The 17889-nt window shown below is 42.0% G+C and overlaps 2 protein-coding genes across 6 annotated transcripts; both read left to right on the top strand.

Annotated features, from left to right (window-relative positions):
• Positions 1-648: 648 nt before the first annotated feature.
• LOC139581715 (heat shock 70 kDa protein 4-like) lies at positions 649-14537 on the top strand. 5 transcript variants are annotated; one of them, XM_071411771.1, is made up of 20 exons: positions 649-849; positions 955-1090; positions 1721-1778; positions 2180-2320; positions 2588-2710; positions 2893-2992; positions 3123-3256; positions 3491-3735; positions 4222-4298; positions 4473-4624; positions 4905-5011; positions 5137-5270; positions 5595-5809; positions 6075-6176; positions 6443-6598; positions 6827-6952; positions 7977-8084; positions 10081-10200; positions 10974-11135; positions 13542-14537. In XM_071411771.1, the coding sequence occupies exons 2-20, from the start codon at positions 984-986 to the stop codon at positions 13749-13751; spliced, it is 2577 nt and encodes an 858-aa protein (XP_071267872.1). In that variant the 5' UTR covers positions 649-849; positions 955-983; the 3' UTR covers positions 13752-14537. The 5 variants fall into 5 exon arrangements, with proteins under 5 accessions (XP_071267872.1, XP_071267870.1, XP_071267871.1 ...); XM_071411769.1 differs by having other exon boundaries at positions 4222-4307; XM_071411770.1 differs by having other exon boundaries at positions 844-1090.
• Positions 14538-15242: 705 nt separating this feature from the next.
• Positions 15243-17785, top strand: LOC139580242 (glucosamine-6-phosphate isomerase 1-like). The gene is made up of 6 exons (XM_071408795.1): positions 15243-15535; positions 15728-15829; positions 15953-16135; positions 16522-16706; positions 16997-17171; positions 17392-17785. The coding sequence occupies exons 1-6, from the start codon at positions 15412-15414 to the stop codon at positions 17439-17441; spliced, it is 819 nt and encodes a 272-aa protein (XP_071264896.1). The 5' UTR covers positions 15243-15411; the 3' UTR covers positions 17442-17785.
• The last annotated feature ends 104 nt before the right edge of the window (positions 17786-17889 follow it).

The raw sequence follows: 17889 nt of genomic DNA, 5'->3' as shown, positions 1-17889 counted from the left end.
AACAGGTGTATATATAAAATAGTGATGTATATTGTCACAAGCAGTGGTGTGGGCAATATCAGGCTACATCTACACAAAGTCTATAAGAGTGTAACCGATGTGAAATGGCTAGCTAGTTAGAGGGGTGCACGCTAATAGCGTTTCAATCGGTGACATCACTCGCTCAGACCTTGAAGTAGTTGGTCCCCTTGCTCTGCAAGAGTCGAGGCTTTTGTGGAACGATGGGAGGCAGTTGTCGTGGGAGGCAGTTGTTGATGTGTGCAGAGGGTCCCTGGTTCGAGCCCAGGTAGGGGCGAGGAGAAGGACGGAAAGCAAAACTGTTACAAGAGCATTAATATCAAGGATGAAACAAGTTTAATGCCATTGTGGTTCTAGACAGCAGGTAGCCTACGTTAGAGCGTTGGGCCCGTAACCGAAAGGGGCAGAACAAGTTCCGCGGTAAGCCGTCATTGTAAATAAGAATGTTCTGTTAACTGCCTAGTTTTTAAAAAAAAGTAAGAACCCGAGGATGAACATTTGAATATTTCTTGAGTTAAATGTACCATAACATTTATTATAAAAAATCTAATTCAATACATTTTGTACCTTGGAAAAATGTGTCACATGATCCATAACGGTCCATAGAATGAACCCAGATCGCATGAACATGCTGTTCCTGTGCCAGTCTTTCTAGACATCCGCGTTGCCTCCCATAATTCTCTAATTCTCCGCCAATGGGTCGGTTTTCGAGACATATGCCATCATGCTCATGGGGCTTTTATACTGAACTCATGTTGAAGTGAGCTTGTTCGAAGGCATCAACGATTTGCCGGCGAGTAGTGCACGCAGTTGCATCTTCATGGAACTAGGGTGGGGATAATGAATTAAACCAGAACGTACATTGGTACATTCAGTTCAGGTCTGGTCTGTCATATTTAGGAGTTAACTGTAAGACTATATTGTGCTTTTCCATAGTATTATCTGTTGAGTAACATTTCGCGAAGATGTCTGTGGTAGGATTCGACGTCGGGTTTCTGAACTGCTATGTTGCGGTAGCTAGAGCCGGAGGAATAGAAACTGTAGCCAATGAATACAGCGATCGATGTACACCGTAAGTGACATTTATATTTGTGTGAGTTATCCTGCTTGTTGTGAATTGTAATTTTCAACCAGTTTGCTTCTAAAGTGATTGAGAAACTAGATGGATGAGAACACATTTTGTGGCCTTGACAGCGCGACAGACGGGGAGATGCGCTAACATTAGCCGAGCTACTCGCTAGCTAACGTCAAGGGTTGCAACAGCACGTTGCTAGCTAGACCGATCACCCCATGACTTGTAAAAACTGGCCATCGTTGTACTCTGTTAGCTATTTTACTAATTAAACGGTACGTCATTTGACTTTTGAAGCCTTAACTTATATTCCCCACCTAACATATTGAGTGTTTTCGAAGACAATGGGGGTTAATTGTAGTCCCCTATTTCAAGGGGTTAATTTTTCAATAAAGTATGAATGGGCGCATGAATGCTACTTGGAGGCCTGCAATCTTTTGACATCAGTGGACTTGTTCATAGGAATCATGTGTATTCTGACTTGTATTATTAGCAAGCTAATAAAACACATTAAGAGTGGCAATTTAATGCTACTGTGTTATCCTAGCTAGCGCTGTTATCTTATTAATGCGAGCCCTGTGAAAATAGACAAGCATTTTACTGATGTTTATTCCGCTGTCATTCTTTCAGAGCATGCGTGTCATTTGGACCACGGAATCGATCTATTGGTGCAGCTGCAAAAAGCCAGGTATGTTTTGATAGAGGGCGACCTCTACTTGATAATTTATTTGACTAGTGACACATTGAGGGTATGACTCTTCTAGCAAGTTCTATGGTTTTGTGCTTATGCATAGAAATGGGGATTTCATATCCAGGCCAATATTTAATTACCAGATGGAACTATTAAAAACAGAAGAGAAAATCGTTATGCAGTCCCTCAAAGGACTCTAAATAAAACCATGGGGTCAATTTTGGCCGTTTTTTAAATTTTTATATCTAAAGTATTTGATAAGGAATTTCAACTATTCCATAATTTATAATTGCTCCTTCCCAATTAGGTTGCTAATCATTAAATTACTTTTTTTAATGTGAGATAATTATTTATTTAGCATAATGCATCATGTTCTTTCCCTGCTAATCTCATATCAGGTCGTCACAAACTGCAAGAACACAGTCCAAGGGTTCAAGAGATTTCATGGCCGGGCGTTTTCTGATCCGTATATCCAGAGTTTGAAATCCAGCCTGGTTTACGACCTGGCACAGATGCCTTCGGGCACCACTGGCATCAAGGTAAAGAGAGATAACAGTAAAGATTAGATCTGGCTGAAAGCGTGGGAAATATATGAATAGGCCTGATGGAGAGATGGGTCCCTTTAAGTGACTGATAGATTACTCATCATCCTTGTCTAATCTGTAATCAATATATATATGTTGTCTATCCATCTGTCTTAGCTGGAAAATACTTTCATGTGTTTATTCTGTATTGTACTCTACCTGTGTAAACCCTAAAATCAAGCAATCATTTACAATGACAACTGGTGTCTGTGTGTCCTTTAGGTGATGTACATGGAGGAGGAGAAGGTGTTCAGCATTGAGCAGGTCACTGCTATGCTTCTGACCAAGATGAAGGAGACCGCTGAGCATGCACTGAAGAAACCAGTGGCTGACTGCGTTGTCTCTGTGAGTATCAATCCGCTGTGTGCTAGTATGCACTGGGCGCTACACTTTACTAGAAGGACCAGTCATTTGGTCATATGTAAAACTGAGTTTGGACAGTTAGACTAAAGACCAGATATGAAAAACATTTTGGAATTCAGTTTCTAGGCCTGCTTAGTACTTGCATCCTATGTTATCCTCCCCAGGTCCCCTGCTACTACACGGACGCCGAGAGGAGATCAGTGGTGGACGCAGCACAGATCGCTGGACTCAACTGTCTGAGGCTCATGAATGAGACAACTGCAGGTATGGAGAGAGCTGTGTTGACCCCTAATAGAGTTACTGTAGCTATTTAACTCAACCACACCGTATTATTTGATATTAAGGCGATTTGCTGTTTCATAATAAATCATGATTATACACGTCTTTCTTCCAGTGGCGTTGGCGTATGGCATCTACAAGCAGGACCTCCCTGCTCCAGAGGAAAAGCCCAGGATCGTGGTGTTTGTAGACATTGGACACTCTGGATACCAGACCTCTGTCTGTGCCTTCAACAAGGGCAAGCTGAAGGTGGGTGTCTTAATCAGGAGGCTATGGGGGTCATGCTAATTCTACAAAATAACAGTTTTTACTGAAATGTCCACAAAGGAGTTACAGACAACTTCAATAACCTCTTGGCTATTAAACAAAACAAGTGCTATAGGGCCCAGAGTTGTTCTGGTCAGGTCACATGGGTTCAGGAAAAACTCCCGGCCCTCATTCATTTTTGCTCATATTTTTTAATACCATTTTCTTTTCCCTCAGATCCTTGCGACGGCCTGCGACCCGGAGCTGGGCGGGAAGGACTTTGACGAGATGCTGGTGAGACACTTCTGTGAGGAGTTTGGGAAGAAGTACAAGCTGGACGTGAAGACCAAGCCCAGGGCTCTGGTCAGGCTCTACCAGGAGTGTGAGAAACTCAAGAAGCTGATGAGCGCCAACTCCTCAAACCTGCCCCTCAACATCGAGTGCTTTATGAACGACATTGATGTGTCCGGAAAACTCAACAGGTATAGTGTTTTGTGAGTCTATGAGATTGTTGTAAACTCAATTGAGCACCTCCTTGATATGTTCAACAGGTAAGTCTTACATGATCTACAGTACTAGATATGAGTCATTATTTTTGTCTTTGATGCAATTACCAAATGACAGTTATATTGCAAGTTTAGTGACACCTTAGAATGCATTGTGGGCCTTGAAATCTAATGGCTTTATCACAGAAATGTGCATATTGATGATGCATACATATGTAGGATTTAATTTGACCAGTTTCTTACAGTAGAAAAATAATCTTGCAACAACATTATAATTAATGGACATTTTTTGTCGGGGTTGATATATTTTTAGTTAGGGAAAATCAAATCTGACATTTTTAAGTGGATATTACAAACTTTTTAGGAGCCTTTTTGAAAACCTTGAATGCACTATAAACAAGTTTCCTGCAACAACAGAGTGATCAAATTAAGGTCCTACATCTGCATCCGAATTTTCTCTAGGGGTCAATTTGAGGAGATGTGTGCTGACGTTCTGGCCAGAGTGGAGGCACCACTACACAACCTGATGGAGCAAGCCAGTGAGTATCGTAGGTTTGCATATAGCTTGCTTGAATCTTAGTATAGAATTTATCTTTGTATATAACATTGAGCATTATCTGTGTAGGCATTGAGTATTGTCTTCATAGCATTGAGTTATGTCAGTGACTGTCAGGTCTAATTGGTGCCTTCCTTCCTGGTTCCTGTCCAATCAGAGCTTAAGAAGGAGGACATCTATGCGGTGGAAATAGTGGGCGGGGCCTCCCGTATCCCATCTGTCAAAGAGAGGATCAGCAAATTCTTTGGGAAGGAGCTGAGCACCACCCTGAATGCTGATGAGGCCGTGGCCAGAGGATGTGCCCTGCAGGTCTGATGATCTCTCTCTGTTTCCCCCCTCCTGACCTTAAAATACCCTTTAGACATCCAGGATTTGCTTGCACAGCAAATTAGATAAGAGAACTAAAGTTAGCCTCCAAACGCTTATTTTACTATTATATGTCAATATTGGAGTAGTAATGTTCATGATTCCAACGTTTGTAGATGTAATTCTTACCAGTAGGACCTAATTCATTGTTGATTTCTGGTGATAAGGTAATGGAATTAGGATTTGCCTCCCTGCTAAGAATATCCCCTGTCTGTCTCCTCAGTGTGCAATCCTGTCCCCTGCATTCAAAGTGCGTGAGTTCTCCATCACAGACGCAGTTGCTTACCCAATCTCTCTGAAATGGAACTCTGCTGCAGAGGAAGGATCGAGGTAAACTACAATACATATGTTCCGTTTTATTATCACCTTGATTTATAGATAGATTTTTTTGTGTGATAGCTTCATTGTAGTTATTTTAATGCTAACTAGATTGTTTTGCGTGTTGTTCATTGTAGCGATTGCGAGGTATTCCCAAAGAACCATGCTGCACCCTTCTCCAAAGTGTTGACTTTCTACCGGAGGGAGCCTTTCTCTCTGGAAGCCTACTACAACACCCCCAAAGAGCTGCCGTACCCCGACCCCACCATAGGTATGTACACGGCGTTGAATCCACTATCAACCACGCTCCTGTGGGTCCTTTTCTGTCTGCAAACAGTATCTTCTATAGAAACATAGTCAGTCATGCATCCTTGCAGCAGTATCTTTTCAAAAAAGCTTGTGGTCTACAGTTTGCAATATGAAACTTATCATTGACTTGACAATTGATTTTGTAAAAATAAATGTATAACCGTTTTTGCCATGTGTCTGTAATGCAAGTTTCCCCCTATGGACAATAAAGTATAGGCCAGTTTTTCCTGTGAAATGTACCAACTGTGTGCCATTACCACCTTATGTCCTGTGTCCATTCCTATAGGTCAGTTTGTGATCCAGAAGGTGGTGCCCCAGGCGTCTGGGGAGAGCTCCAAGGTCAAGGTGAAGGTGAGGGTCAACATCCACGGCATCTTCAGCGTCTCCTCAGCCTCGCTGGTGCAGGTCCAGAAGACCGAGGAAGGAGAGGAGCCCATGGACACAGAACAGCAGGCAACACCAGAGAAGGAGGAAGAGGAGGAGGAAGAGAAGGAGGAAGAGGTGATTATTAACAATCATGTTCTTTCAAATTGAATATAGCTTTTATTTTTTTTTACCAAAGTGTCTTATTCAGTACACAGACAGTTAACTTTGTACATCATTGAAATATAGGCCTACAAATGCTCTCTTAAACCATACCACCTGAGGAAGAGGAGCTTCAGTTAGGTACACTACTATATTGTGATGACACTGCTCCCTGGAAGACTGTCTGTCCTATCATTGGGCAGAGATGTGGTGTTAATGAAGAGACCTGCTCTCTCTGCAGGGCAACATGCAGACTGACCAGGATGAGACAAAGGCACAAGGAGATGGACAGAAAGAGACAGAAGAGGAGAAGAAGACGCCGCCGGAGAATGAGGAGATGGAGGTAATATAGAATATTCTGTTTTATGTTCTGACACATTTGACATCTATGTTCATGACGTTTATGGTAGTGGAGCACTGCAGTTTGTAGAGACTTAGACAAAAACGAGTTGCCTGGTCCCAGATAAGTTTGTGTTGTCTTGCCAAAGACCAGCTGACCAGACGGAACAAACCCATCTCGGAGCAGGCTGAAAAACGCTCGTGCGTGAAGAGCACTACTTTATGGATATTTAGTCTCAATGATGCTGTTTCCCTCTCGTCTCTCCCCAGACCTCCCCAGAGGAGAGTAAGACAGAGAAGAAGTCTGACCAGCCTCCCCAGGCCAAGAAGCCCAAAGTGAAGACAAAAGTCTTGGAGCTTCCCATCGAGAATAGCCCTCAGTGGGAGCTGGCCATCGACATGCTCAACCTCTTTGTAGAAAATGAGGTAATTAAAAAAAGAAATCTGATATCTATGGATTGTTTTGTTCACCTGTTGTGTTTCTCCTTACTGCTATCCTCTCTATCTTTATCTCTGTCTGTAATGTCATTCTGTATTGTATTCATCAGGCTGTTTCTATATACTTGTCTTTTACATGTTTCTGTCTCTGTTTTGAGTAGTGCTTAAAGAATGTTCTGTGGTAACTTGAAGTGGTTGATTTGTCTGTTTCCACAGGGTAAAATGATCATGCAGGACAAGCTGGAGAAGGAGAGAAACGACGCTAAGAATTACGTGGAGGAGTATGTGTACGACATGAGGGACAAACTACACGGCAGGCTGGAGAAATTCGTCAGTGAAGCTGTGAGTACTGTGGCTTTCTGTGGTACTTCCAACTGTCTGAAATTGGCTGTCCTTGAAACACAAACGTGTTCGTTAAAGGGATACTTTGAGATTTCAACAATGAAGCTCTAACTACTTCCCCGGAGTCAGATGAACTCATGGAAGTAGATAAATGGCTCATTGCCAAAATCCTGAAGTATCCCTTTAACAACAATATATAAAGGACTTTTTATAAAACTGTATATTAGAATTGTCTTCTCTGTAATATGTTAATAACAGTATGTTGACTTTGATTGTTGTAGGATGGAATACCCTGTCCTTAACTATGTTAATGACTGTGTTGTAGGAGGGGATACCCTGTCATTAACTATGTTAATGACTGTTGTAAGATGGGATACCCTGTCCTTAACTATGTTAATGACTGTTGTAAGATGGGATACCCTGTCCTTAACTGTGTTAATGACTGTGTTGTAAGATGGGATACCCTGTCCTTAACTATGTTAATGACTGTGTTGTAAGATGGAATACCCTGTCCTTAACCATGTTAATGACTGTGTTGTAAGATGGGATACCCGGTCCTTAACTGTGTTAATGACTGTGTTGTAAGATGGGATACCCTGTCCTTAACTATGTTAATGACTGTGTTGTAAGATGGAATACCCTGTCCTTAACTATGTTAATGACTGTGTTGTAGGATAGGATACCCTGTCCTTAACTGTGTTTTTGACTGTGTTGTAGGATGGGATACCCTGTCATAACTGTGTTTTTGACTGTGTTGTAGGATGGGATACCCTGTCCTTAACCGTGTTTTTGACTGTGTTGTAGGATGGGATACCCTGTCCATAACTGTGTTTTTGACTGTGTTGTAGGATGGGATACCCTGTCCTTAACTGTGTTTTTGACTGTGTTGTAGGATGGGATACCCTGTCCTTAACTGTGTTTTTGACTGTGTTGTAGGATAGGATACCCTGTCCTTAACTGTGTTTTTGACTGTGTTGTAGGATAGGATATCCTGTCCTTAACTGTGTTTTTGACTGTGTTGTAGGATCGGGATATCCTGTCATTACAACTGGAGAACACAGAGAACTGGCTGTATGAAGATGGAGAGGACCAACCTAAACAACAGTACATCGACAAACTGTCTGAGCTGAAGGTAAAGCTTACAGTGTTATACACTGTTACTATGGGCCACTTTCCAAGACCCTGAGCTTAGTCTGAGGTAATGCTTTCCGTTTATCATTATTGTCACGCCGGTATGCGTTGCTGTTTTCGTCTCTCTACCGCACCTGCTGTCTCTCTCTCTACCGCACCTGCTGTCTCTCTCTCTCTACCGCACCTGCTGTCTCTCTCTCTCTACCGCACCTGCTGTCTCTCTCTCTCTACCGCACCTGCTGTCTCTCTCTCTCTACCGCACCTGCTGTCTCTCTCTCTCTACCGCACCTGCTGTCTCTCTCTCTCTACCGCACCTGCTGTCTCTCTCTCTCTACCGCACCCGCTGTCTCTCTCTCTCTACCGCACCCGCTGTCTCTCTCTCTCTACCGCACCCGCTGTCTCTCTCTCTCTACCGCACCCGCTGTCTCTCTCTCTCTACCGCACCCGCTGTCTCTCTCTCTCTACCGCACCCGCTGTCTCTCTCTCTCTACCGCACCCGCTGTCTCTCTCTCTCTACCGCACCCGCTGTCTCTCTCTCTCTACCGCACCCGCTGTCTTGACCTCTGAATGCTTGGCTATGCCAACTGATATTTACTCCTGAGGTACCGACCTGTTGCACCCTCTACAACCACTGATTATTATTTGACCCTGCTGGTCATCTATGAACATCTTGAAGAACAATCTGGCCTTAATGGCCGTGTACTCTCATAATCTCCACCCGGCACAGCCAGAAGAGGACTGGCCTCAGTACCTGGTTCCTCTCAAGGTTTCTTCCTAGGTTCCTACCTTTTCTAGGGAGTTTTTCCTAGACACCGTGTTTCTACATCTGCATTGCTTGCTGTTTGGGTTTTTAAGTTGGGTTTCTGTATAAGCACTTTCTGAAATCAGCTGATGTAAAAAAGGCTTTATAAATGGATTCACTTGGTTGAAGCTTATCTCCCTACCATATCTAAGCCAATATGACACCAATGTCGATGAAAATTGACAAATCAACTTGATTGGAGGTTCACAACACACTCTCCACCTCTCGCCATGAGCCGTCCTGCCGTTACAGAGAACCACATACCGGATTTTTAACATGGTCGTTAGCAATTGAGTTTTGAAAGTATTTTTTTGCGCCTACCTAGCTCAAATTCTAGACGTCGGTTTAAAACGAGACCATAGCTTCCATAAAGTGACCATTTGACTTTAAAAAATGTCGGATTGACTTAGTTTGTTGGTGCAACAGTTTTTATTATATAATGTATCTCTCTCACGTGCACATTTCCGTCCATTAAGAGCCAAAGATGTGCTATCTGTTTTTGTAGCATTTCTGACAATGCTAACATATATATTTTCAGCCGAATCTCAGAATTCAATCTAACTGGGTGGATCTAACTCTGTTGCTCGGCAACAACACAGCTGCTGCCTGCAACAGGCTGCCAGACATGAAAAGTAGCTCAGGACAAAACTAGGCTACTATAGATAACTAGCTATGTGGTGCTATTCAAGCTGAGGTTAAAACAATCAATGCAAACATATATTTTGATTAGCTAGCTAAAGTTGACCTAGTCTGTTTAAGAAGGTTTTGAATGCTAAGCAACCTGCATACACATTGTTTGAAGTGCAATAGACCAACATAGATACTCTAGTAGGTCAAAGCTGTATGCTGGAAAACCTTGGTAGAGCATGGGTGGAGTAGGCATTGTGGTGCTCATGTGACTTTCCTTTCTTTTTCGGCTTCAGACCAATGCTTACTTCTCACTTAAAATTGTATTTTATTTTTTGTCATTGTGAGTTAAAGTTCTGTCAAGTCAATTGTGTGTTCTGCAAATTTCTGTTACATTTCGACGAAGTCAGATGAAAGTAGCATCACCAAAGTTTGAAAAATGAGTTTGATTTCTGTGTTGCTGACGTTCTCTGAAAATGCCTAGCTTCCTCCTCAGTCTAGTTCAACACAGTTTAAATGGGTCAGATTAGCCAATGTGTCTGACATGAGTGTCGTCTGCTGTCTCCAGAAACTGGGTCAGCCTATCCAGGAGAGGTACATGGAGTCTGAGGAAAGACCCAGAGCCTTCGATGACATGGGGAAACAGATCCAGATGTACATGAAGATCGTTGAAGCTTATAAAACCAAGGTACCGCTGCCCTTATAAAACCAAGGTACCGCTGCCCTTATACAGCCAAGGTACATTTGGATCATAATGCTCAGTAGGCTCCACAGAACTACAACAATCATTCTAAGCCATTGCCAATATCAGAAGTTGAGAATGGTTGCATTTCAAGAATGACCAAATGTGTATTGAAATTATGCTACTAAATGGATGTAACTGACATTATTGTTATTATTACACACTGCTACAATGGACTACATCTTTATTCTTTGCGTACCCCAGGAGGAGCAGGTACGACTGAGAAATCTTAGAAATACTACTAGTAGTAGAAATGTAGTATAGTACAGTCGTTAATGCTAGAATACACCATTGTCAAACGTCAGATGGCGTCACTCCTACGCGACCCCCGTCCCTCAGTGCAGGCGGAATCGCACTATCTGACGTAAGACAATGAGAATACACGAGACTAGTTCTGTTAAAATGCAGTCCAGTTCACCAACCGTTTCATATTGTTACTTCCTACAGATATCTTCATATTCCTGTGTAGCAAGTTAAAATATTCACAGCAAATTCTAAACCATTTGCAGATATCACAAGCCGTATATGCAGTTAGTAGTTGCATTTCAGAACCGACCAAATATGTATGTAATATACATGTTATTACACCTTGTTACAAAAGACTACACCTTGGGGTTTGAGGAGGCCGATATCAGAAGTTGTCTTTTGTTGTATTTAAGGAATGACCAAATGTGTCCGGTATGTTAGATGGTTTCTTGGCTTGTCTTTCCATCCCCCAGGAGGAGCAGTATGACCATCTGGACCAGGAAGAGATCAACAAGGTGGATAAGATGGTGAATGATGCCATGATCTGGATGAACAGCAAGATGAACCAGCAGAGTAAACTGAGCTTGACCTTAGAGCCTGCTGTTAAAGTCAGAGAGATACAGGACAAGACTAAGGTGAGACTCACTACAGTACTGCTCACTAACTACTTTACTGCTCACTCACTACAGTACTGCTCACTCACTACAGTACTGCTCACTCACTACAGTACTGCTCACTCACTACAGTACTGCTCACTAACTACAGTACTGCTCACTAACTACAGTACTGCTCACTAACTACAGTACTGCTCACTAACTACAGTACTGCTCACTAACTACAGTACTGCTCACTAACTACAGTACTGCTCACTAACTACAGTACTGCTCACTAACTACAGTACTGCTCACTAACTACAGTACTGCTCACTAACTACAGTACTGCTCACTAACTACAGTACTGCTCACTCACTACAGTACTGCTCACTCACTACAGTACTCCTCACTCACTACAGTACTGCTCACTCACTACAGTACTGCTCACTCACTACAGTACTGCTCACTCACTACAGTACTGCTCACTCACTACAGTACTGCTCACTCACTACAGTACTGCTCACTCACTACAGTACTGCTCACTCACTACAGTACTGCTCACTCACTACAGTACTGCTCACTCACTACAGTACTGCTCACTCACTACAGTACTGCTCACTCACTACAGTACTGCTCACTCACTACAGTACTGCTCACTCACTACAGTACTGCTCACTCACTACAGTACTGCTCACTCACTACAGTACTGCTCACTCACTACAGTACTGCTCACTCACTACAGTACTGCTCACTCACTACAGTACTGCTCACTCACTACAGTACTGCTCACTCACTACTGTACTGCTCACTCACTACAGTACTGCTCACTCACTACAGTACTGCTCACTCACTACAGTACTGCTCACTCACTACAGTACTGCTCACTCACTACAGTACTGCTCACTCACTACAGTACTGCTCACTCACTACAGTACTGCTCACTCACTACAGTACTGCTCACTCACTACTTTACTGCTCACTCACTACTTTACTGCTCACTCACTACTTTACTGCTCACTCACTACAGTACTGCTCACTCACTACAGTACTGCTCACTAACTACTCTGCTGCTAATACTGTCAGAGATACAGGCTAAAAATAAGGTCAGAATAGCTACAGTACTAACTGTTAGTCTGCTGTAAGAGATGTTTGACGATATTCTAACAAAAATAACAATTTGCCGTTACTGCTTATGAATTCAACATTGATGTGTTATGAAGTACTTATGTAGAGAAACTTCTAGTAAAAGTGTTACCCAACCTTCCAACCGATGTTCCCTCAATTTTGGGGGGGGTACTGAGCAAATTTTATGTCTTGTGAGCGGAAACCTTGAATGTTGTGATAATTTTGTGCAACTTCTGGCACGCGTTTACAGTGAACACTGAGGCTGTACCCTTACAGTTTAGACAGTAGCCAATAAGCTATTGTGGCTATCTGAGTATAATGTAGCTTTACCAACAAAACCAATGGAGCAAATCCCATAACATTTTAACTTGGAAATATTGGAAATAGCTTTTGATTTCTATGATGTAGCCTATCTGTGGTGTTCAATGCAGGCCCACATTGCATGAGACTTTTAATAACGTTTTTACCTCATGAAGGGCTTGACATGAATCCTTCTTTTACTTGGTCTGTAACAACATGGGCCGAATAAGTGACTGTAAATTGTGTTGTGTGACGCAAAAAAAACACTTTACGAAATACAAGTTATTATTATTACCATACAGAGAATTAGACAATGTAGACTACCCCTCTGCCTATTGGATTATTTGCATTTTCAAGCCTTTCTCAAAATACAACACTGCCCCTTTAATTAAGACATACGCTTTTTACCTGACTGGCTTTTCAAAGACCGCTTGAAATGTAGCCTACACGTTTTGTTCTCTTGTGGGATGCCGTAACTCCACACTGCTGACCTATACTTATCTATAACTGGGCTAATAACTCGCTAAATATCAAAGAATATCATCAAATATGCACACGGGCGGCTCTGCGCTTTTCGCAGGTGATTGAAAGAGCTATCCCAGTCAATATAATTCTCTCTTGCGCTTTGGCTCTGCCTACAACAAAATCACACACTACATCTTGCGAAGTTAGATTTGTTTTGGTTTGTTGCGTTGAAAAGAGGCGGATATAACGTTGATTAGATCACAGAAAAAACTTTGAACTATGGTAGTGCGAACTCGGTGAAGTTCAATATCTTGTTTCTCTGCCCTGCATGGCATTTCTTCTGCGCGGCATTCCTGTCGGAAGTGCGCGAGTAGATTAGAGGGAACGTTACTTGCAACCAAGCTGTACTGTGAATAATATTGCATTTTAGTCATGAATATCATTATACTATTGTAATAATGCATGCCAGCATTCTGCTTGTTATCCAACTCAACATTACAAGCATATCACGGGATCATGTGTAAGTTATTCATTACATTCACTCTTTCCCCTCAATAGGAGCTGTACTTCACCTGCAACCCCATCGTGACCAAGCCCAAGCCCAAGGTGGAGCTGCCTAAGGACGACAAGACAGGGGAGCAGAATGGACCAGTCAACGGCCAGGAGAAAGCCCCAGCAGAGGGCACCGAGAAGGGGACCGCCGACAGCACAGGCAACCCCCCCTCCACGGAATCCACCAACCCTAGACCTGACATGGACCTTGACTAAGCAGACGGACAGGCAGCAACCAGTGTCTCCTCTACCAGGGGCTATGTCTTCATCGGAGAGTAGTCTCCTTCCATGTTTCCTTGTCGCCTTCCCCTTTCAGATCTGATAGAACTGGATAGATGAGTTCAACTAAAGCAAAAAAATAAAATAAAAACTCTACCTGCATGGTCTACCAAGAGGCATGCTAGATATGTTAACTACAGTACTGTAGCACATTGCTCATGTCTTATCTAGCTTGTCAGATCTGTTGCGATCAGGAAGGAATTAACCTAGGCAGCAAGGGAAGGAGGCAAAGGCAGGAATGAGACACTGCCCAGATGTACCAGAGCTACTAGTGAAGTGTAAACTCTTTGCTTGTCTCAAATGGCATCCTATTCACTATATAGTGCACTACTTCCCATTCACCTTATAGTGCACTACTTCCTATTCACTATATAGTGCACTACTTTTGGCCAGAGACCCTATATGGCCCTGATTTTAAAAATAGTGTACTATATAGGGAATAGGTACCATGATGTTGCCATTCACTCCACCTGTCAATGCAGGCAGCATACTGTAATTTCGGCACATTGACCCCAGTACCTGATGATGGTGTATTTCTGCTGCCAATAGCATGTCCATTCTTTTTTGTTTTTGTTTTGCTGAAATAAAATTGAAAGAAACAACTGCAATAAGCCTGTTTGACGATGAGTGCTGTATCATGGTATTTATTTATGTTGTGTGCTCTCTATAACTGTTCCAGGTCATTGTCACAATTTCAGTTTTAATAAAGTTATTGAAACCGCATCACGAGGCCCTTATTTCAACATTATAGAGGAATGCAGTTTCATTCTCACAGGTTTTGACTGAAACGACTCAATATCGCCATCTGGGCTATAGTATGACTGTACGGCTATCTAGAGACGTTTGTATTTCCCCCCCCCCCCCCCCCCCCTAATTTCTTAGGAAAAATTAATCTCATCTGTCTAATAACTGGACTGGAGTTATTCAAGATAATACGCTACTTATAAGCAAATGTACTATTACACACTTCAAGAAGACCTATTCATCCTAATCAACATACAGCGTTCCAATCTGAAAACAAAGAACTTGCCCAGCTCCGGTTCAGGCCTGCATGCGGTAAATTGGTTAATGCCTTTGTTTTTCATTTACTGTCGGGTCAAAAAAATAAGATGGTAGTACAAACTACGTCACTACAGACCGTGATTCGATTCCAGGCTGTATCACAACCGGCCGTGATTGGGAGTCCCATAGGGCGGTGCACAATTGGCCCAGCGTCGTTAGGGTAGGCCGTCATTGTAAACAACAGTTTGTTCTTAACTGCCTTGCCTAGTTAAATAAAAACATTTAAACGAACGTTACCATCGGCCTCTTTTATATATATATATATATATATATATGCAAGATAACGTTTAAGTAAAGTGGTTTCAACATTTGCATTCCATTCAAAGCGCCGACAATGTGTAGTATAGTTTGATTTGGTCTACTTCCCCCTTCAATTCACGTAGGGAAACTTTAGTACATCTTCCGGCTGCAAGTGCTCTCATTTTATGAGTCTAAAGTCTGCTTTAGGTGGAGAACAAAAATTGCTTCAAGAGCTGTTCGTTCTTGTACAATAACAGCTGTATTCACCATCCAAGTTTGCATTTAACTCAGGACCATGAAGCTGATCATCCTGAATGATTATGACCAAGTTGGTGAGTGGGCTGCCAAGTACATCAGGAATAAAATCATTAACTTCAACCCTGGACCAGACAGATTCTTCATTTTAGGACTCCCCACAGGTAAGCAAGCTGTTGATTCTACAGTGCACGCCCTCCTTTCATTTGTACAATTGATGTTGCACTCATAATAATTATGTCAAATGTGTCTGTATAAAGACATCAACATTGATTTATTTGACGTGTGAAACTACAGATATTTTGTTGAAAAAGCAATGCATATTAACCATAATAATTCCTCGTTGTACACCCCAGGAGGTACTCCTCTGGGATGCTATAAGAAGCTGATTGAGTTTTATAAGAAAGGAGAGATCTCTTTCAAGTATGTCAAAACCTTCAACATGGACGAGTATGTGGGTACGCTTCACCTTTACAATACTTCTCTATTTCACCTATTTCTACACCATACAGTATCAACATTCTCCACAGCATGAGAAGCCATACAAAACTGTGATCCCTGTTTTTTTTTAAATCATGTAGGTATTCCTAGGAATCACCCAGAGAGCTACCATTCCTTCATGTGGAATAATCTCTTCAAGCACATTGACATCAAATCGGAGAACACCCATATTCTGGATGGCAACGCTGCCAACCTTGTAGAGGAGTGTGATTCCTTTGAGGAGAAGATCAAAGCAGTTGGAGGAATCGACCTCTTTGTTGGAGGTAGGTAGGGAGGACAATGATAGGATGGAATTTAGTATATTGATTCTATTTAATCTACTACATTCTAAAGCTGCTTTGGCAATTGACCTCTTTGTTGGAGGTAGGTAGGATACCAGTGATGATGTCAAATGACACAATAGCAACTGCTCAATCAAACAGGCAGACACACCCATGCTAGATTTAAATTAGAAGTGTATAGTCTTGTTCTAACAGATTGTTATTGTTGTTGCATAATAAAATATGTTTTTGTATTGTGTGGTACATACTTTTTCAAAGACATAGTTGAAGAAGCTAAGAAACACCACAAGCACAAACCAGGTCAGGAAACAACACATAGAAAAAATAAATACCAAAATCCAACAAATGTAACCCACCCTGTCTGTCAGGTATTGGACCGGATGGCCACATTGCCTTCAACGAGCCAGGCTCTAGTCTATTGTCCAGGACCAGAGTGAAGACCCTGGCTCAGGACACCATCCTGGCCAACGCACGCTTCTTTGACAGAGATCTGTCTAAAGTACCCACCATGGCTCTGACTGTGGGAGTGGCCACTGTCATGGATGCCAGAGAGGTTAGAGATGATTTCAAGATGTCTGTCTCTGCCTTATGTTTCTGGTCTGTCTTCTCTTGTAACTTATTTTGCATGGATAACTGGTCCCATTACAACTCCTATACTTAATAATAATAATAATAATAATAAATAATAATAACACATTGATGTTATGATGTCCCCCAAATCCTTTTACTGCTGCTTTATTGTAACAATGTAATACCAGTCTATAGCAATGTAATGACAGTCTATAACCGTCTAATAACAGTTTATAGGATGATAATAACACATTATCTCCTTAATGTCTCCAGGTCATGATTCTCATCACGGGAGTACACAAAGCGTTTGCCCTGTACAAGGCCATAGAGGAAGGGGTGAACCACATGTGGACGGTGTCGGCCTTTCAGCAGCACCCTCAGACTGTGTTTGTGTGTGACGAGGATGCTACCCTGGAACTGAGGGTTAAAACGGTCAAGTACTTCCGAGGTGAGGGTCTACTTACTTACTAAAGGACGTGGTCCTCACAGTTCATTTTCTTCTTATGCTGCTTGTATGGCTTATGAACTAGTGCTTCATCAGTTTCCAAATTCATTGTGTTTTGTTTTATTATTGGCCTGGGAGGGATACATTATTTTCTTCAATTAAAACATAATTGTGAATAAAGTGGAAATCTGACTCACTTGAACTATTGTTATTTCTCCTACAGGGATGATGCATGTGCACAACAAGTTGGTGGATCCACTGCCTCCCAAGTAAGATGAGGGAGTTACAAATACATCTGGAAACCTGCAATAACCAAGAGAAATGATGCCGTACTCTCCTGGATATGACAGCCGCCAAGGGTGGATGATCAATTGTGTGTGTTGTACTGTGGTTTACCTCAAGTTACATTTTATGTAACATAATAGTAAACCTACTTGTAGTGGGCTACATTGAGTACATTGATTATGTAATACATTTATCTTAGATAGAACATAAGCCAGCGTGATGTGACATCACTGACAATTCAGGTTTCTTAGCTACATTGTTAAATTTTATACAAACTTGACTTTGAATGTATTTCAATGAGAGTTATTTGAATAAAATAACTTTGAGAATGATTCTGTATTTGTTACATATTCGTTTCATTGAAGTTTAGTAGTGCTTTGATGATTCGGCAAGTCGTGAGATTGTAGCTATCTACGATTATCCTGACAGTTCCACT

The sequence above is a fragment of the Salvelinus alpinus genome, chromosome 7 (assembly GCF_045679555.1).
Source record: "Salvelinus alpinus chromosome 7, SLU_Salpinus.1, whole genome shotgun sequence".
Lineage (NCBI taxonomy): Eukaryota > Metazoa > Chordata > Actinopteri > Salmoniformes > Salmonidae > Salvelinus > Salvelinus alpinus.
The sequence above is the reverse complement of the archived record's forward strand: the minus strand, read 5'-3'. Positions and strand labels throughout refer to the sequence as shown.